The sequence below is a fragment of the Podarcis muralis genome, chromosome 16, assembly GCF_964188315.1.
Source record: "Podarcis muralis chromosome 16, rPodMur119.hap1.1, whole genome shotgun sequence".
NCBI classification, from domain to species: domain Eukaryota; kingdom Metazoa; phylum Chordata; class Lepidosauria; order Squamata; family Lacertidae; genus Podarcis; species Podarcis muralis.
In genome coordinates, this window is record NC_135670.1 from 21876938 (window position 1) to 21898559 (window position 21622).

A 21622-nucleotide genomic window follows, 5' to 3' on the forward strand; every position below is an offset into this window, starting at 1 on the left:
ACAGCTCATGGTTTGCTTGTGGCTCTCCAAACCATGAGTCTGGATTCAGGCATAACACGAAGCCAAAACATGGCTTAGTTATTGGTAGCACAGGAGCAGAGAAGGAGCAAAGCGGACATGGTTTTCTCCCCATGCACCAGCATACTGGGATTTCACCTTTAAAGCATAGTTAAGCTTAGCTGTGGTTTCAAGTGATACATGAACTGGGCCAGGGCAGAGTAGAGGATAAGAACTGAGCTGCAAAATCAGGAATTCCCCTGTGTAAACTTCGTCTCTACCACGAAGTCACTAGGGCTTTAGGCAAGCCACTCTTAGCCTCTTTTAGCATCTACACTTTGGAGATGGAGATACTGGACCAGCTGGCAGCATATGGAGCATTTTGAACATACCAATAGCTATTATACTTTTAACTCCTTATTTCCTCTTCCAGGCACCCAAAACAGTTTTGATATCCTGCAAATTTAGACCATTCAAAATGCAGAGAGAGCCTATTTCAGAAGATTCAGGCCAGAAAAGCCTACCACCCAAAACAGAGATAGGGACACCATGGCCCTCCAGATGTTGTTAGACTGTTGCTCACATCATCTAACACCTGGCAGGTCCCCAGTGTCTGATTTTGCTCTGGCAGGATTGAGTCCCATCACTCTGGTGCTACAGCCAAAAGGCCTTGCTGTCAACTCACAGAAGCTGCCTCATGGGCAGATGGAGCCTGGAGCAGCAGAGCCTTTCCCACACAGAGGAAACCCTACAAAGAAAGGTAAGGCTGTGGTTCCAGGTTAGAGATTTAGCTGCCACTAAGAGCAGAAGAGTGGGTACAGGCACAGGGCAAGCGGAAGGCACCATCTATTGGAAGGTCAAAGCTGGTAGATGTGAACCAGCAGCACTGTAAGCAATGAAGTTTGTGCTGGAGAAAATTCTGGGAGATTTCCCCATGTATGAGATAAGGGAGATCATAAAGGTACTGATTTCGCTATTGTGGGGGAAGTGGCTTCAATAGTCCTGCAGACACCTGTAGTCTTGCAACACCTGTAAGAGCCCGTGACAACTGCATGAGTGTTATTCCCCCTGTGCTCATTGTTTGAAACAGTTGCTTCACTTCTCTCTGAAAATGCATTTCCCTAGCAACTCAAAATTGAGTAGCACATTGTATGGTAGAGTTTTTTTGGGGGGAAATGTTTATCTAAAAGACCAGGATTGTAGTTACAAACTGGATCAGGTGTGTGTGTGTGTGTGTGTGTGTGTGTGTGTGTGTGTGTGTGTGAATACAGAGTTTCACACATATAAAGCATCCCACAAAAGACTAAACAGAAAGTTGCACTCCAGTTTCACTTACCAGTAAGGTGTCCCCACAAAGGAATTGGCAGGAGAGGCTATGGATGCGGACCCAAAATCAGCTAGCTTCACCTGACCTGGCTCAGTTAGGAGAATGTTTCCTGCTTTAATATCCCTTTCGAATAGAAGAAGAAAACCACAATCATTGTTTCAAAGGGAGTTTCTGTTTAATACGAAATAAACACCCTGCAGCTCAGAGGTCTGTTTTCAGCGCTTCTCATCCAGCCCGCAAACCAAGGACACTCTTCCTTTATTGAAGCTTTATTGAACCTTTATTGGTGCCAAGGTGAGATACAGGCAACAGGCAACCCCAAATAACTGGCAGAGCTGCAGCCAAGTTTTCTTCTTAAGCAGTTCATCGTAAGCTGTCTGGACACAGGCAAACAGAGTGAGCTGCATGAGAGGAAAACTCTTTGGTTCTATGAGAACAGATGGATTACCACATCCTCTAGCATGGAAGAGTTTAGGCTGAGATTAGTTTGATAGGTGACAGAACATTAGCCTTTGTACAAGCTGGTGGGAAACTAGAGCAAGGCTCAGGAAATCTAATATAGTACTGCTGGAAATTTAAAGAGGAAATCAAAATCGGGCACTGTTGAATGGGGCATCTCTACTAATCTATGGGTTCAATTCTGTTCGTATTGACAATTTATGTATTACATGTATAGTGCAAGGCACCTGCAAACATCAGTTAGCAAGATGCCATCAGCGAAATCAGGCTACAAGTAGTACCAATGTGTTGCCCTTCAGGTGTTGCTGGACTCCCGTAAGCTCTGATCTTTGATACTCTTGATGGGAATGATAGGAAGCTGGAGTCTAACAACATCTGAAGGGTACCATGTTGGCTACCTCTGATTCAGTGGACACAATCCTCAATATGTTATTAAAATCACTTTTTCGTTTTGATTCTATAAATTCTGGAACAAATCACCTTGTTGATTCAGGTTTTCTCAACCTACATAAAATAATACATGGCTCTATATATCCAGCAAAAATAAATAAATCTGTGAGTCACATTTCCTCTTGCATAATAACTTTGTAGTCTGCTAATTATACCATTATTATTATTATTATTATTATTATTACCAGGGCCCTTCACAATGTATTACGTTATTTTTTAGAACTGCTTACAATGGAGCAGAACAACATAAATTCAGTAAAATATTGCTTTAGATGTGTTTGTTTTGCTAGTGATGTATTTTCATTTTTTCTTGTTCTCATTTGTTCATTGTAAACTTTCTGAGAGTGGTGAAACTGAAGGGCAGGGTATAATTTCTTTTTTTAAAAAGGGGGCTTATAATATTGTGGGATATAATAATAATAATAATAATAATAATAATAATAATAATAATAATAATAATTAAAAAAAATCAGGACTTTGCAATGTGCAAGAATGAAATGAAGCCCAGTCCCATGGAAAACATCCATAAGCAGAGCACTAGAAACTAGGCAGCCCTCTTCCTGTTGCCAACTACTTAACAACTGAAGGTGGGTCCACCAAGGGAAGGGCCTTGGAAGACGACTTTAACTTTCAGCAGATTTGCGTAGGAGAAAGTGGCCTTATAGATATGTATGTCCCAAGCTATATAGGGTTTTAAACCTTGGAGGTGAATCAGTGGCCAATGAAAGTTACTAAGGAATTGCCAAGATGCACTCCCAATTCAGCTGGCCCCAGTCAGCAGCCATATTTTGGATCAACTGGAGTAGCTTTCAAAGCTATATAAAGTGAAGTGGTAGTCTGCTCTGGATGTTACCAGTGTTCAAACAACAGCAGCTGCCTTTCTTCGGCCAGGAGGGGTCACCGCTGGCACACCAACCTTAGCTTATGAAAGGTGCTTCATGCTACAGATACCTCTTGGGTATCCAAAGACAAAACCTGTATCTATACGTGCTCCCAGATAGTGAGTACAATCCTTTGTTAGGGAAGGAGGCAAACAAACCCATTTGAAGCAGTCTGAATACCACGTCCTCCAATCAGATGAATCAAGGCAAAGAAAAGCAGTGATACATAAAATAAAATAAAAGAATTGCATGCTTTTACCTATGTATCTTAAAATGAGAATGCAGGTAGGCCAGCCCCTGCAAGGCACCATCGGTAATGGCAGCAATCTCCACTTCCTGAAGTGGCTTCTTGTGAACTGGATGGGGGGGAGGGAAAGAAAAATTGGACACACAAAAAAAAGAGTTTTATGCAATGCTAGGGTAGGAAGGACTGTATATATACTATTGCTAGCAGAGCAATAGGGTCAACACAAACAAAAAACCTCTTCTAAGCAGGAGGACAAATACCTGAGATGGTGATCAAAGCAGAAGCAACTGAAAAGCAGACCTCTCGTATCCCCCTGCCATTGTTTTCCTGCTTACAATCATCTCTCCTCTGACTCTGCCAGCCTCAGTTGCCCAAACTGTTTCTGAAACAAGTCCACCCATTCTCCCTGATGCTCCTTATGCCTGGAACTCCCTCCTAGAACACCAATGTTGTGCCATATCTCTTCCATCAAGCTTTTCCCCCGAAACCGACCCAGGTGTAGAAATGAAATGCACTTTGCTTCACCCTCCCTTCACATGTTTCCCTCATCATATTTTGTACACCTATCTCCACTGCAAAAAAGAAAGAGATCAGGGCAGAAAACCAGAGTGATTTTCTCCTTACGATTTTCTTGAAGCTGTAGTTACTTGTGATATTTAAATGTGCAAGCACACCTACCTAGGATAAGAGTTAGTGGCTCCTGGGCTAAATCTGGCTTATTGAATGGTGCAATTTGGCTTCCTGGCTGCCAGTCTAGGAGACAAAGTATGCCTATGGATGTGCAGGATATGTGGCAATGGAATTTGGAAGCAGGCCACAGGAAGGAGGGAGAACAGGGCCTGTAATCCTTCCTCCTCTCCGTAGCTGGTGCCCAGGCTCACCTTTCTCCAATATCGTATTTGCCTTCCACCACAGTAAATTCCTAACCAAGAACCAAGGAAATGAGAATACAAGTGATGGATTGACATACTTGGCTTACTTTAACCCAACTGCATGCTGACCCAGGATTGTGATCCTAATACTGGAATACTGAAAAGCAACAGCCAGTCAGATGTGATGCATCACACGTGATAGATACCATTCATATATTAAACAGGAAAGAATTAGACTGAACTGTGAATCACCTATGAAATGCTCTGTAGGGAAGGTAACTGCCACCACTAAAAGCAAAGCTATGCTGTCAAAGAAGCATGGTAGGAATATTTCAAGGCTTACCTTCCAACAAATCTGAAGCAGATCCTAAGCAGTACTCCATTACTAACTGCAAGAAGCAGAAATAAATGCAGCCATTAAAATAGAGAAGGAATGATAATTCACCAAGCAATATAAGAGTGTAGTGTAAGGGGTATATCTACACTGAGGACTGTGAAGCCCGGGAAATGTTTTGTGCAAGGTGATGTTTTTCATATGAAGTCTCAGCACAACAATTTCCTCAAGCTACAATTCCTAGGATTGTTTGGGCGAAAGCCGTGACAGCTAAAACGGTTTACAACAACTTTAAGTTTGCAATGTATTACGCCAAGAGTTTGCAGTGCTCCAGAAAACTGAGAGTTCCAGTTTTAGCAAGATTGAGAGCTGCTCCAAGATATACAGTGGTACCCCGCAAGACGAACGCCTCGCAAGACGGAAAACCCGCTAGACGAAAGGGTTTTCCGTTTTGGAGGCGCTTCGCAAAACGAATTTCCCTATGGGCTTGCTTCGCAAGACGAAAGCCCATAGGGAAATCTCCGGGACAGCGGGGAAGCACAGCGCGTCTTCCCCACTGTCCTCGGACCTCCTCCCGCCACCCGGCTTCGGAACGAAGCTCCGATGCCGGGCGGCGGGGCGGGAACGCCTCCTCCCGCCGCCCGGCATCGGAACAAAGCTCCGAAGCCGGGCGGCGGGGCGGGGACACCTTCTCCCGCCGCCCGGCTTCGGATGGCTTTCCTGAAGACTTGGGGTGGGAGGAGGGTTTTCCTTCCCACCGCCAACATTCAGAATGCTGTTCTGAATGTTGGCGGTGGGGAGGAAAAACCCTCCTCCCACGCAAGCCCCGGGAACAGAGGGAAAGCGCTGCGCGCCTTCCCCTCTGTTCCCGTACCTGTCCTGAAGGCTTGCGGTGGGGAGAAAAGCCCTTCTCCGCACCGCCAGCCTGGCAAGCGGTTTCCCTAGGAACGCATTAATTGATTTTCAATGCATTCCTATGGGAAACCGTGCTTCGCAAGACGAAAAACTCGCAAGAAGAAAAAACTTGCGGAACGAATTAATTTTGTCTTGCGAGGCACCACTATACGTGTTAATTTTGGTATGCAATGGCTACAGTAGCCAACTCTCACCCCCCCCCCCATCCCTTGTACAGTATCAGGCTTCAAGCAGGTGAAGTCAACAGAACATGACAATTTACTTACCATTATTGGGGATTATGAGGTCAACACACAGTGGGACCAAGGCCGGAATTAGGAATTGATCATAGAGTTAGCAGAAAGCATATGAGTATTGTACTATGAGGCTGCACAGAGAATGCTCCATATTTGAGTGTTCCCCCCCAATACACACACCGTCAAAAAGCTTCAGTTTTGCCTTCTCCCCATGTTGTATTTCTGTGTGCTGAAATCTTTCCATCCACATAGAACATTCGAATGTGAACCACCTCACCTGTAGCCTAAAATGATACTGACAGGTCAGAGAAACTTTCCCATGTGACTTGAGGGCCGTTTAATCTGGCCCCCAGAGAACGAAATCCCTCCATAGGCAATTCACAACAGCTGCTTTTTTGTTTTTGCTATATGTAAACATATAAGAGGGGGGCATCAGTCTGGATGATGCCCTAAGTCCATTCCAGTTTTGGGGATCCTGCATCCAGTGAGGGTTAGAATCTACTGGAATAGGTTGCTGAACTGGTCAGCAAAGTTTCTTTGTAAGACAATTACTTTAACTAGCAACTTAAGTACCCTGATCAGCATCAAAAAGATTGAGCTAGGTTGTAACAGCTATAGTTAAGTGATGGAGAACAATAGGCCAAACTGGGGCTAGGCTAGAGTGGGGTGGAAGCTGGGGAAGAGAGACATAGAATCATAGAAGCTGTGACTAATGGAGAAGTGAGATCTTTTGGTGGTGTTAATGCTGTGAGCCTCCCCCCCCCCCCTGCTCAGGTCGTACGTATGTGTGTAAATAAAAGCCATATATCCTAAAGACATCACAGACTATGCTGCCTTTCTTTCAAGGAAACTGAACCCTGATTAAGCATTGGATCCACGGGAGTATCTGTCCGCTCAGACACTGGGGTGGTGTGTAACAATAGCTTGCATATGCTATGATGATACAAAGCATTAAGGGCAGACAAGCCTTCCTAAGCACTCTGGAGGTCCTTGGAGCATCCATGAGGCTGGTCCTAGTTCTCTAATGAGCATCCATTGTATTTAGAAACACATGTCTGTCCTTAAGCAGCAGCACAAACAGTGTGCCAAGACAAGGCAACCCACCTGCGGACCCCCAACGCCTGTAAACATTTTCAGTTTCCATGCAGTATACCAATGTTAGGCTCAGGGCCTGACAGCCTTTAAATAATAAGTGGCAGCGTGGGATGATTGAAACAATTCAGCATTGCATCCAGGGAAAAACAGCTTCTTCACAGCCCATAGGATGTGAAATCCAAGCAAAGCTTTCACTCACCCAGGCAGTGTTTTCTTTCAAGTAACAACCCTTGTATTCTATGGTGTTGGGGTGCTTCAGCTGTCGTAGAAATCTGACTTCCTTGATAATATCCTGCCATTTCTGTTTTTAAAAGAAAAGAAGAAGAAACTCAGTCTTTAGATCGAACTTGAGAGAAGAGGGGGAAAGAGAAGGTGACAGATGAGCAACTGTTGGTTCCTGCTCTCCTTGAACTGTCTGATCCCAGCCATCTACTGGAAGAACTTGTAACAAAGGACTAAGTACCCAAAATTGCTTATTTCCTGCTCCCTCTCTTTCAATCCCCCTTTCCCTTTCCTTTTTAATTTGTAAGCTTGAGGGCAGTGACTGTCTTGATTTTCTTAATCTGCAAACCACCCTGGGAGCCTTTTTGGCTGAAGGGAGAGGTATAAAAATAAATAATGAAATAATAATTTCTCCATATAGCAAAATAAGAACATTTCCAAGGTGAGCTGGAATCAGAGGCTATTTCACATGGAATTCTACACCTAGGAAGAACTTAGATTTCTAAGAACCTCAGCTCCCCACCCCTCGTTTGTCTGTTTGTTAGCAACACAAGTAAATTGAAACAAAAGTTTGTCAGCATCTGCTGAAGATGTACAGGCCAAATGGCCTCTTTGCAAGGCTAATAGTTACCAGAGGGCAATCAGATTAAGTCATGCAAATACTGCAGTCAAAACAAAATACGCACATTAAGCAAAGATACATAATGCTGTATATTTAACGGTTTAGCAAAAATCTAAATAATGTTATACAAGCTGCGTGGTTCTAAACACTGCATTTATTGCCTGTGTTGGTCACAAGAATGGATGGGCACTTAGGAGCATTTTAATACATGACACAACTTGACTACTGAATTTGAGGAGCTGGAAAGTAGAAATTCCTATTTGACTCCCTTTTTACAAGGATCTAGTTGTTCCCCATACTGGTATCATTCAGGTGTCAGCAGGCCTTTGAAAGATAGTGCGAAAGATGTATAATTATTGCTGGCTGTTATACATGCAGTATTTTATTGTGCATTTTAAAGTTTTTTAGATTTGTTTAGAGTTGTTTTATGGCCGCAACCTGCTTAAGAGAGAAAGGGCAGGAAATAAGATGTAAGAACAAACAAAATAAATTAAAGCACTGGACTGAGGAACAGTATTATTGCTATCATTAAATTTATTACCCACCCTTCACCAATATTCAGTATTAAAAACAGTCAAAAAACAAATTACTGTCATAAGAATAGGGAGGGTCTTGAAAGCACATCTCAATGTGCAATATTAAGTACCAAAATGACAGCAAGTTAAACCAAACACGACTCAAAAGGTGCAGAAGTACCACAGAATGGTGAAAGAAATTCCAATTTTTGGGTGGGAATGTTGGAGATCTGTACAGCAGCTCACATAAGGCTGAAGGAAACCTGCATGCAGGATCTAGGTGGATGAGCAATTACATGGTGGTAGAGGTCAGGGAACTTGAGGAGATGGGATGGAAGAGAGCCCAGGAGTAAAAGAGACTGTGCTGTGAAGTGTTGGACTATGACCAGGGAGACCCAGATTCAAATCCCCCTTCAGCTATGAAGTAAACCAGGTGATCTAGTGCTACTTACCATGTTTCAGCAACCCTAGCCACAATTGGGGGAAGTGGGGAGAACCCAGTAAGGCTAATCTGAGCTTACAGAAGGAATCGTAGGATAATAGTGTAATATAATGAAGGTGATGGGGAACAACATACAAGTGCTGAGTAGAGTAGGGGTTGTATTGCTAGGTGGTGTGGAAAAGTAAGGAAGGAGTGGCTTTCAAACCTTCACATGAAGGTCTCCAGAGATTTCTAGCTTAGTACACTCTTGTTTAGTACACTTTCAAAATTGTAGTGTTGCAAGTAGCTTACACTGAGGAACGTAGAATCTGTGGCCCTCCAGAAGCTGTTGGACTACAACTTTGATCATCTCTAACCACTGGCCATCCTGGTTGGGGCTGATGGGACCTGCAGTCAAACAACACCTGGCGAGCTACAGTTTCCCTACGTGGTCTACATTCCCAATTCACTTTATTAACAAGTAAATGCTGGTCCAGTTTTATTTTATTTTCAAAGTGTCTCTCTGCAGAAGTAGGTAGCATACTTGTAAACCACTCCGAAGCCTATTATGGCATTAAGAAAAACGAACTGATAAAAAAAACCACAGCAACACACAACGGAACAGCCTGCTTCGCTGTTGTAACACAGAGGCATTTGAAGAGTTGTTTTTGTCCTTCTTACCTCATTTGTTTGCTTCCCACTGTAGGACATCTTCTTGATTGCCACCACCTCATTCGTGCGGGCGTTGGTGGCCTGGAAATTTGGGGGGGGGGGGGTAAAAGGAGAAGAAAGAAAAAAGTAAGATGTTTTCTCATTTCCCTCCTAAACTCAAGGAAGCCAATTGATCAAGGAGAGACTCTTCCTCACAAAGAATTGTTAGTACAGTGGTACCTTGAGTAACAAACGCCTCAGGTTACATACGCTTCAGGTTACAAACTCCGCTAACCTGGAAGAGTTACCTTGAGTTGAGAACTTTGCCCCAAGATGAGAACGGAAATCATATGCTGGCAGCACAGCAGCAACAAGAGGCCCCATTAGTGAAAGCACACCTCTAGTTAAGAACAGTTTCAGGTTAAGAACGGACCTCCGGAACGAATTAAGTTCATAACTAGAGGTACCACTGTACTGCATTAGGAGTCATGCTAGGTGTCAGCAACACAAGATCTACTGCAGAAGTAGCCCAAATCCTGCACAGGTCTGCTAAACTATCTGCCTCCCGAATGGCATTCCACAGAATCAATGCAGATGGCAGTACCACTTGCCAAAGCCCAGCATCTTTCAATCAGTACTGAAATATTAACCTTGAAATCTCCTACTGTTCTCTCCCATGTAGCCTTAGAACAACCTTGAGAGGGGCCATACACTCTATCACTAAGCTGCTTTGTTGGGTGGGGAAGCACAAGTGGCAGCAGACCCATACCCCTCTGTGCTACCATGCAAGGATGGGCAGTAGCAGGCTGGAAGTGGCACATGTCTCTCACCTGTTGCTTTTGGCATGGTCAGTACCATTTCCTGCACAAACATTTGACATTCCACCAAGTAAGTAAGCTTACTAAAAATCACCACGGTAGGCTAGACGCTGTTCAAGAGTCAGCAGTTTGCCCTCAAATCCACAAAGACCACGCTATCCTCTCTTGTGTTCCAATAATTAAGATCAGCTAAATGAACATTCTTGGTTATAGTTACAGGGAGGTAGCTGTGTTGCTCTGCTGTAGTCGAAACAAAATAAAAGAAATCCTTCCAGTAGCACCTTAGAGACCAACTAAGTTTGTTATTGGTATGAGCTTTCGTGTGCATGCCCACTTCTTCAGATACACACTTCTTGGTTATGTCATCCGAAGGGCAAGGACAATGCTCAAAAGTTTTTCCAGGAGTTGTGAAACGCCCTTCCCTGCGAAGACTCAACAAACTCTGTGCCAGCCCTAACACCCTTCCATAGCCCTGCAGAAACCTCTGCCTAGGCTCTTGGAAACTGGGGTTAAGTTGTTGGGCGGCATCAGAGTTGGCAGTAGGAAGCAGGGCAAACAGACTGGCATGCCAAGCAGCATCTTGTTTCTCACAATGGCTAGCTGGATGCCTGTGGGAAGAGTAAAAAGAGGCAAGAACCTCTCCAGCTATTATCCCCCAGCAACTGGTACTCAGAGGCATGGCGCCATCACAACTCACAGCTACTGATGGCGTCATCCACCATGGATTTGTCTAACCCCCTTTAAAGCCAACTAAGTTGGCAGCCCTCACATATTTGTGACTGTGAATTCCCCAGCAGGTTCCACAGCTTAACTATGCACCATGCAAAGTACTTCCTTTTGTTTGTCTTAAATCATTTAACGTTCAGCATCTTTGGATGACCCCAGGTTTACCTATTACGAGAAAGACAAGCTATCCACTTTGCCTGCACTGCATATTTTTTTTAACATTCCAAAATAATAATAGAAAGCAGTTGTCACTTTTCCTTACAAGGGAGTTGTTCCAGACCTCTGATCATTTTGGTTGCCCTGTTCTGCACTTTTGCCCACTCCACAGCATCTGCAACTGTCCACAGCATCCCATGCGCTGTCACACCACAGATCTGAACAGAGATATTACAACTCCAACAGTTTTATATTTGACCCCTTTCCTAATTATCTCTAGCACAGAATTCACCCTTTTCAAAGCTGTGGCGCACTGGATCAACCTTTTCACTGTGCCATCTGCCATGACCCCAAGATCCCTTTACTGGTTAGTCACCGCCAGCTCAGATCCCATCACTGAATATATAAAGACAGGATGACTTATTCTTTTTTTGCTCACTTCCCTCACCATTTCACTGAACTGTCTTTGCCATTTTATTACCTGCTTTTGGAGAGGTTATTTCAGAGTTCTTCACAATCCCATTTTTGTTTTTACCACCCTGAATAATTTGGTGTTACCAGCAAAGCGGGCAACCTCACAGCTCTCCCTTAACTCTATGTAATTCTTGGTCTCCGTCAATAAAACGTTGCTCAGAATGAACTGCCAGGTAAGAATCCCAGGCTTTTTAGGGTCAGGTGAAAGGCATCTTGCATCGCCAACCAAGAGCCACTGAGGCAGCACTACCTCCTTCTGCACAGTTGCACTGTTACACTGGACAGCGAGCCTGTGGCTCTTCCTGCTGGCAACCTTTAATGGGGATAGAGAGCCTTGCTGCCAGAGTCCCCAGTTCAATATTCTCAGCACACCAAAGGTTGGGAGTGGTGTTATTAAAAGGGGGAGGGAAGTTGATTTAATTAAAGAAAATGTAAATGTAAAGAGTCTTGCTGCAATTCTTAGTTGTCACCCATCCTATGCCTTCAAGTAGAAATTCAAATAAAACAGAACATTGGAAAGTTAACCGCTTATGTTTCAAAAGTGCTATTTATTGGTTCAAGTGAGTCAGTGGTTCTATATTATTCTGCTAATAAAAAAATGAAGCTTTAGTTGAAAGCCTCCCAAAGTACTTTCTGCAATGCCAGTAACATCTGATGTTTTTTTTTCCACACCAGCTGCTTAAAATAAGCCGTGCCTAGCTCCAGAAGAAGCTGACAAAGGTGTGGCTATAGACCGCTTGGTGTGATCTCCTTGGCTGGGAGGAGGAGAATTGCTCCCCGCAGAACACTCTTCCATGGTGTTGTCTGGTGGAGCTTTAAATGATTAAAGCAGCAGGGCTCTCTCTACTTTCCTTGAAGGACTAATCCACAGCCTGAGACATCTTGCAGTTAAATAACAGGCTCAGACAGACTGTAAGTAATGCTGTGCGGCAGGCTGCTTTAAGTGGAACTGCCTCGTTTTCAAGGAATGCTACATCACTGCTGTAACACAGAGAAACTAATAAGTTCAATCTACTTCATTTATAAAACTGGGTCAGCTTCATTAGATAGCACATAAGCAGCCATCTTTTGCATCTGGAAGCATCCAAAGCAGACTATGTTGTGATGTGAAGCTCTCTTTAAAAGCAGAGGTAGCTAGCTTGTAGTCCAAAAGCGTTTGAAGGGCCATAACTCCCATCAATTAATCATATTAGCTGAGGAACTGAAGGCAGCGGTTGGCATCCATCTGTCTCAGGAGACAATGGAAGGGTGTACTTTGGGGATGAGGTCAAACGCTTGGGAGTTACAGCGCCTGCTGTGGCTGCGGAGGCCGATACGGGAGAGACATGTTTTGTTCCAGCTAGGGCAGATGAAGGCGTCCAGTTGTGCTGATGCAGGTGTACCAGGGCATAATAGTCCAAAAACACCTGAGGGGGCCACAAGTTAAAACAGAGGTGGCTGTTTTAAAAATGTTTGTATTTATTTTTATTACTTAAATGAGGAGTTCAGTGAGGTCCCTAATCCAAGTCCCTAATCCAAATCTGATCTCTGCCAGGAACTCACCTGATAGCCCACACTTCTTATTTGCGGTTAGGAGTTCACCAACGCGCGCGCGCGCACACACACACACACACACACACAGTGTGTAAATTTGTGTTCATCCTTCATGAGGAATCATCATCAGAAGCCAAAGGTCTTCTGAGCAAGATATCGTTCAGTCAGATGGAGATGCTGTTATTGTCTTTTTGGTTGGCCATCTGGAATATTTTGTAAACTCAGTTGCTCAAGGGCCAAGCTGTAAGCCTGGCAACAAACATGGGTCCTAAAACTCCTTAGTAAATGCTTCCCTGTGGTGAATCAGCAAGGGGAAGTAGTTGTACAAGCGAGAAATGGGAGGTGTATTATCTGCTAAACCCTTCTTCCATGCACCACAGTCTCCCTGCTTTTCCTTCTCTACTTTTAAGGTTAAGCATACACCTCCATACACCATTTCTTCCTTGTGAATGGGATCCATCACTCTGCAACAGAGAAGCAGAGGCCAGAGTTCCCACGTGCATGCATTACTGTCGAAACATATCACACACACACGTTTATGTCTGAAAAACAGCAAAGCAAACAAGCAACAATAAAACCTAGAAATAAAACTGTATACATTTTCTTTATATGCATAATGGATGCCATTTTGGAATTGTGGAGAAGGGAGAGAAGGGTATAAACAGCTTTGACTATGAAGAAAAACCTCTTCCCCAAGCGAAACTTGCTTAATGCTATGAAAGGAGATCTTTACTTTGTTTTGCAGAGAATGGGATATTAAGCAAAAACTACTTACAAAGTAAACTGCTCCAAAACTTCCATGTCCAATTTCGTGTAAACCCACAAATAGTTCCTGAGGATCATCTTTGTAGAACAGGTCAGCTGCATCTGGGTCTTTTGGCACCCCTTTGCGCATGGTGAACAGTATTAGGACCTTGTTCCCACCTCCAGTTCCCAGTCAGTTTCTTCCCTCATTGACAATGGAGTCCTTAGGTAACAATTCAGAACCTGGGGGGCGGGGGGAGAAATTTGTAGACAATTGAAATCACTGGAAGTATTTAAATTTGTTTAACTCAGGTGCCTTCTCTACAGATTGAAGAAAGCAACTTTTAAGGAGAAAATTTTTCCATGTTCCCCAAAGACGAGGATGGGGAACCTGTGGCACTCCACACATTGCTGGACTCCCAACTGCCAACATCCTTGACTATCGGCAACAATGGCTGTGGCTGATGGGAGTTGGAGACTAACAATCAATCTCTGGACAGCCGTAGGTTCCCCATCCCTGGGAAGTTATGTTTAACTGTTAAACAGATGTTTCTGAGAGCATTTGGTTTGTTTATTTAAATCTGAAATATTTGTATCCTGCTTTCCTGCCTGAAAACAGGCCTTCACGGCAGCTTAATAAAAACAAATCCATCCATACAAAGGTGTTGTTGTTTTTTTGGGTGGGGAAGGCAGCAGTGACAGAAAGAGACACCCTGTTTCCCAGCTGTGGCTTTTAAAAATGTTCCACAGTGACCACATGGGAAAATAGCCCCCCTCCCCCAAGTTTTGTGTCTGAAATTAGGGCACTTCCTCTTAGGCAGCTGGTTCATGGCTCTATCCAGCAGCAGTGGTGACTGAAAAAGTGGAAGGAATGAGGATATTCAAATGTCCACTCCCCTGGCCTTAAATATTTCTGTTGCTGCTCTTGTGGTTTAAAAAGCATATTTTGTAGAAGGTGGGGTTGTTTTATTTCCAAACAAGCCTTTTCATGATACAATCCTCTATTAATAATACTGTAGTCCAAATGCCACTCAAACAGCAAGTCCTTAAGACACATGTGCTTAGGAACAAAAAAACCCACTGCCACTGTGCAGAATCTCTTAAAATGTCAGGGAAGTGTTTTTTCCTCCTTACAAGTGTATAAGTTAACAAACAAAAAAAGATCAGGGTTGCGGGGAAGAAGGATTGTAATCCTTCCAGCTTGGGACATGGAACCAATCAACATTTTAAAAGACTGCAGGATACAAGGATTGAAAAAAAGGCTTAATTAGAGCTGGGCAAAGTAAGAATTACATCACACCACTGAACTGGGGCAACTCACCTGGTATAAATCTGATAAGCATTTGAATCAGAAACTCCAGGAAGGATAAGTTTCTAAAGTCAGGTAAACTGGCCAGCAACTTAGGAAAATAAAGACACTTTGGGGAAAGTGATAAATATAAGTTGCTGACAAGTGCGCCAAAGCCCCAAAGACAGGGCAAATTTTATATGACAGATAGTGGGTCTGTGGGGCCCGTCTCCCCGCTGCCCCCTCACTGAGGCTGCCACCATCCCTTTTCTTTATCATGGTCCTACCATCTGGCCATCCTCTACCAAAGGGGTAAGCAGACAGGTTTTGCAGTCAGGCCACCGACTAGCTAGGTGCAAAATGGTTGCTGCAAGGATATGCAAAATGGTGGCTCAGGGAGAAGTGCCTTACCTACTGCACCTCATAAGCTACATACTAGGGATGACCTGAAAATGCACAAATATACACCTGTAATTCTGAAAGCCTAGAAAAGAAGAGAAGTGCCCTTTTGCAGCAAACAACTGATAGCCAGAAAGACTTGCAGAGCCACTGCAAGTCATCTAGCAATTTAGTAATAAATTATCCACTCTTCACTGTAAGGACCCTGGGGGTGAGGTTACAGAAAAGCAGAACCATCTAGATCCCTCTTCTACCATGTTTTGTTAGGGTGGCTCATGGGACACATGGGTGCAGTGTTAAAAGGATGGGTGCTGGCACCTTCATGGTGCTGACATTACCATCCTTTTGGTGCTGGGTTATGTATAACTTATTCCAGCCGTTTGAGGAAATGTGAATGTCATGCTTATTGCTGTTTCTGTTATATATTTTGGAGTTCTGTTGTTTATTGTTAAACTTGATGGCTGTTTTGAACAGTCTATATAAGTCACGGAGAGAACTTTTGTATGAGACAACAAATAATGCTAGCTTGACTGAGATGGGAACCACTACTAAGAGCGGCATATGGCAGGTGACTCTTCTAGGGTTAGACTGACAGGCAACTTAACTGAAAAACACTGTAATTGTACTATTAACTTCATTATAAACAAGCCTAATGCACAAACAACAGATAAACAAACAAGGTTTTTCCCCTGGATTACTGTTGCTACAACCATATTGTACTAACACCCTATATTGTCTATCAGGGGTAATTTTTTTTTTAAAAAAAAAGTACACTTGTTTACAGCTGCACCCATTTAATTAATATTTATTCATTATATTTCTGTACTGCTCCATAGTGAAACTCTAAGCAGCTAATAAAATTCAATAACACAGAAAACTGAAATAAAGCAAGAAATACAAACCATATTTATTATGTAAAACCCAGCAGCTTGCTCAGAACCCTGAGATTTCTAGCGGCCAGTGTTGAACAAGAGCCACATGTATGGAAAATGAGGGGGTGGGGATTTAAAGACCATTTATATTATAAAATATTTTGAACCTAGAAGTTTCATGGATGGCAGTTGTAGGGTCTGTAAAATTTATGATTTTTAGCCACAGATGTTCTTGTTATTTTTAAACACGCAGCATTGTCAGTCTCATCCATTATGGAGCTGGGGGACTGAGGAAGAGTCCCCATCTTTAGGGTCCTTATCACAGAGATAGGCTGCAAAAGAGGCAATTCAGCATACCTGGGTAACTATAGCAATAAGCATACTCTATGGTCCAGGCTCATTTCAGTAGAAACGTTAGGTCTCCTTTTCTGTTGTGTCTCTGGGCTCTATATACTCTTGCCTTCCAACCTGAGGAGTGGGGGAAACAGAAATAATTAAAACAGATAAATACATTCTACAAATGAGCAGTTCCTGGTCTGCAGAGCTTCCCCCAATACAATTTTTGACCCAACTGCAGCTGGTGCCAATTAACCATTTCCCTGATATTTGTACTCCCACTCTGTGGGTCTAAACTGACACATCTTCCAGAAAACAAGGCAAAACTTTATCCTCACCTCTGGTCAAAACACAAGGCAGCAATTACTTACCTTCCTGTTAACAGCGAAGCAGGAGCCTGGAGGGAGGGGCTGGCCATCACAGCACCAAAGAATACGGTAACCTCAAGCCTCCAAGCCTACACATATTTTCAACAAAAACTATTTGGCTGGCCTCCATGTGAGAACTATATGTACTTACATAAAGAACATTAAAAAGGAGCCCTGATTTCATGAATAGTAAAGAAAATGGCAGTTTCCCCTTCTAGCCAAAGCCTCTGCATACACCTGCACCTTCATACACAATTCTATACTGTGTCCCACGTTGGGTCTATAGACAGGGTACAACAATATTAAAATACTTATCAAAACATAAAAATACAGGGATAAAATGCAATTGAAAGACTAGGGCAGAGTTAAAACAACATATTGAGATCAAGGCCTAGGCACACAAGTATGTGTGTTTTTAAAGCAACCTAAATGTCATTAATGTCAGTGCCTAGGACTTGCCGATCGTATGGTCGGCGGTTCGAATCCCCGCGGCGAGGTGAGCTCCCATCTTTCGGTCCCAGCTCCTGCCCACCTAGCAGTTCGAAAGCACCCCCAAGTGCAAGTAGATAAATAGGGACCGCTTTATAGCGGGAAGGTAAACGGCGTTTCCGTGTGCTGCGCTGGTGCTGGCTCGCCAGAGCAGCTTCGTCACGCTGGCCACATGACCCGGAAGTGTCTCTGGACAGCGCTGGCCCCCGGCCTCTTGAGTGAGATGGGCGCACAACCCTAGAGTCGGACACGACTGGCCCGTACGGGCAGGGGTACCTTTACCTTTTTAAATGTCATTAATACAGACACTCATCTAAACTCAGAGGGAAGGAGTTTCCATACTTCCGGCGCCACCACAAAAGAGGCTCTCTCTCTACTGGTTGCTAACCATAGGCTGCATCATGGATAGGAAGATCTCATCAGCTGATCATCACAATGATTGAGGAACCTCAGTTCCAGGGGACAAATGCAGCCCTCCAAGTCCTCTCTATTGGGTCCTCAGGGCTCCGTTATCAAGGTAATTTCACACAACAGACAAACACTAAAAAAAATTCTTTGTTGCAGCATTCCTTTACCCAGGGAGTCAATGCTGACATCCAGCAGTGTGACAGATAATAGTTTTGTCTACAACAATCCCTGGCCAGTTGGACATCAATCCCTGGCTGCTTTGCACATCAGCAGCAGTGAAAATAAGCAGTTATGGATGTACCTGTAAGGTCTAGTAAATGGACAAGGCTTAATGTAAGTTTTGAGCTTCTTTCTTTTGTATACTGATACGAATATTTGTTGAATAAGAGAGGCAGGGTAGAAAATGCTTTTGGGCGCTATTTTCTGTCTGGCATGGAGATATAACCGAAGCTATATTTCAGTTAAATTCTCTTTTTCAATGAAAGAAAATAATCACAGATGCGGGTGCTAAGAGAGTGGTTAGCATGAGACAGGTTGGGGGAGCTAAAGTACCTGCAAGAGACTTTACCTACTTGCAGGGCTTCATATTCCACAATTAACTTGAACCATACACACATGCACCTGGGACGCGGGTGGCGCTGTGGGTTAAAGCACAGAGCCTAGGACTTGCCGATCAGAAGGTTGGCGGTTCGAATCCCCGCAACGGGGTGAGCTCCCGTTGTCCGGTCCCAGCTTCTGCCAACCTAGCAGTTCGAAAGCACATCAAAGTGCAAGTAGATAAATAGGTACCACTCCGGTGGGAAGGTAAACGGTGTTTCCGTGTGCTACTCTGGTTCACCAGAAGTGGCTTAGTCATGCTGGCCACATGACCCGGAAGCTGTCTGCGGACAAACGCCGGCGCCCTCGGCCAATAAAGCGAGATGAGCGCCGCAACCCCAGAGTCAGTCACGACTAGACCTAATGGTCAGGGGTCCCTTTACCTATGCACACATGCAGTGTCCTGTTAACAAATTAATTGGATACAAGCCTTTTTTGTCACTGTGCACTGGTGCAATAAAGGCAAGCACCTCTTTCACACGGTACTGGTGCATACATAAAATGCCCACTCAGCTGTGACATATGAAAAAGCCCTTTCAGTGACAATTCCAAACTACTGAGAGCCAAATATTTTTCAGCAACAAACTCACTTGCCAGCTTCAGCAAGCTGCTATTCTCTCGGCTTCAATTTTCTACTTGCAAAAGGGGACCACACCTTTCAGGTCAGGGCTGTTCTGAAAATTGCTGAATACACACGAAGCACTTCAAACATTCTAAAATGCTACTTATTGTTATCATTATCCTTACACTTACTGAGATCATATAGCATCTGAGCCCTTTTAGCACACTAGAAATAAATTTTAAAATATATTTATTATTTATTAAAGCCTTACTGCTAGAGACACATGGCTGCTCTGAGCTGATTTGCAATGTTTAATTTACTGGCCCATAATAAACCTGAGCATCTGTTTCCATGTAAAGGCTTGCCCCAGCCAAATAATGCTGCTGTTATGTCTATTGAAGGACAATTGTTTGAAGACTGCAAAGCATCTGACAGCATGACTAAGGATGCATCCACAGATGGCAGCTGCCCACACTCCTGGCTCAGCGCTGTAGCACACAACCATAGTGCATTCAGGAAACTCAGAAACGTTCCCTTCAACATAGCCCCTACCCTCCCTAGAAGATGACAGCTATTCATGGATCAGACCGATACTCATCAGCCATTTGGATCAGCAGTGGGATCAGGGCAGGCTGAAGAACAGTACACACTTGCATGGTGTGAAAGCAGCATATTCAAACCACCCACAGAAAAGACACTTGCAGACCATTTCCCTGACTATCAACACCTTGCAAATTGCAGGAGAAACAGGTCATTCAGTGGCCAAGCCAAAATCGTGGAATACCTGACAAGATGAACTTGGCCCTCTTAAGCTTTTTTGCTGGCTGGTAAAAGTTTTCCAATTATGGCAAGAAACTACCTTGCCAGACAGATTATTCTTATGTCATAAAAGCATTCTCAGATGATAGTCTATCTGCCAAGCCTATATGCATTTTTGGCTGATTTGTTTTTTTAAGGGATTGTTTAAGTTTGTAATTGTTGTAAGCTGCTCTGAGTGATGCAGACGCATTCGAAGGGTGGGGCATGATGTTTTTCTCAAGAGAAACATAATTTTGGGGTTGGACAGGTCTCCTGGCAGAAAAATACAGTACAAAAAAACCAACCCTGTTTCTAGTTATCAGCATCTTCTACTTTAAGACAAGTCCTTAGTTTTGAAGGCTGCAATATTTACCATTTCAATGTGTACCCTTGCTTTTCAGCCTAGCAGTTCTCAAAAGCATTCAATATGATAAAGTATCCCATTTAAAATTAAAACAAAGCCATCAAATTAACCAATTCAAAATCGGCCTGCTGAAATCAGGTTTGAAAGAAGCATTGTGGGGTATGTAATGCCCAAGACAGTTTATCCAGTTTGAAAATGGACCCACGGGCCCAAAATGGTTGGTGATCACTGCAATATGGCACTTCTCTTGTGTTCTTTCCGGTAACAGATATTCATAGAATTATAGAGTTGCAAGGAACTCTGAGGATCATCTAGTCCAACCCCCTGCAATGCAGGAATATTCTGATCAGAAGAGCCAATACTTTCCACATGTGGCTCTGTCCATGGATTCTCTTCATATCAACCCATAATACCAAAGGGATGGTTATTTCTGAAATCGAAAGATGGCAACCACCACACATCAGCTTCACAGTATTAGGACTGATCAAAGGTGATTCTGAGCCTACTTCAAACAAAGCAATGACTTGGCCAATTTGTTAAATAAACGGAAACCAGGTTGGTTTATTCTCAAGTGGTCCATTGTAAAAACTCCTGTTCTATCCTCACAGCTAGTGGCAGTAATTCATTGTGTTGACATGACATGCACTGGAAGACATATACAAGTGTTGCTTATCACTTATTTTAGCTATAATCCATCTTTTATTTCTGTTATTGCACATTGTTCTAAAAATCTTAAAAAATTAATACTTGAAGGGCAAAAAATATGCTTTCTGAATGTTTCAGAAGTTGAAATGACAGTGGGAGTTCCTCCTAACTTGGAGAGCAAAAATCAATGTTGTTGTTGTTGTTTAGTCGTTTAGTCGTGTCCGACTCTTCGTGACCCCATGGACCAAAGCACGCCAGGCACCTCTGTCCTCCACTACCTCCCGCAGTTTGGTCAAACTCATGCTGGTAACCTCGAAAACACTATCCAACCATCTCGTCCTCTGTCGCCCCCTTCTCCTTGTGCCCTCCATCTTTCCCAGCATCAGTGTCTTCTCCAGGGAGTCTTCTCTTCTCATGAGGTGGCCAAAGTACTGGAGCCTCAGCTTCACGATCTGTCCTTCCAGTGAGCACTCAGGGCTGATTTCCTTAAGAATGGATGCGTTTGATCTTCTTGCAGTCCATGGGACTCTCAAGAGTCTCCTCCAGCACCATAATTCAAAAGCATCAATTCTTCGGCGATCAGCCTTCTTTATGGTCCAGCTCTCACTTCCATACATCGCTACTGGGAAAACCATGGCTTTAACTATACGGACCTTTGTTGGCAAGGTGACGTCTCTACTTCTCAAGATGCTGTCTAGGCCTGTCATTGCCCTTCTCCCAAGAAGCAGGCGTCTTTTAATTTCGTGGCTGCTGTCACCATCTGCAGTGATCATGGAGCCCAAGAAAGTAAAATCTCTCACT

The 21622-nt window shown here is 43.6% G+C and overlaps 1 protein-coding gene across 4 annotated transcripts in view; it reads right to left on the minus strand.

The window, feature by feature from the left end:
• Positions 1-21622, minus strand: part of TAOK3 (TAO kinase 3) — a 119000-nt gene that overhangs the window by 71774 nt on the left and 25604 nt on the right. For all 4 annotated transcript variants that reach the window (XM_028709534.2, XM_028709533.2, XM_028709529.2 and 1 more), the window contains exons 2-8: positions 16612-16722; positions 13727-13938; positions 9275-9346; positions 7013-7114; positions 4577-4622; positions 3374-3470; positions 1334-1447 (exon numbers count right to left, since the gene is read on the minus strand). In XM_028709534.2, coding sequence (XP_028565367.2) covers positions 1334-1447; positions 3374-3470; positions 4577-4622; positions 7013-7114; positions 9275-9346; positions 13727-13846 — 551 coding nt within the window. In that variant the 5' untranslated portion in view covers positions 13847-13938; positions 16612-16722. The remainder of the gene's footprint in view (positions 1-1333; positions 1448-3373; positions 3471-4576; positions 4623-7012; positions 7115-9274; positions 9347-13726; positions 13939-16611; positions 16723-21622) is intronic.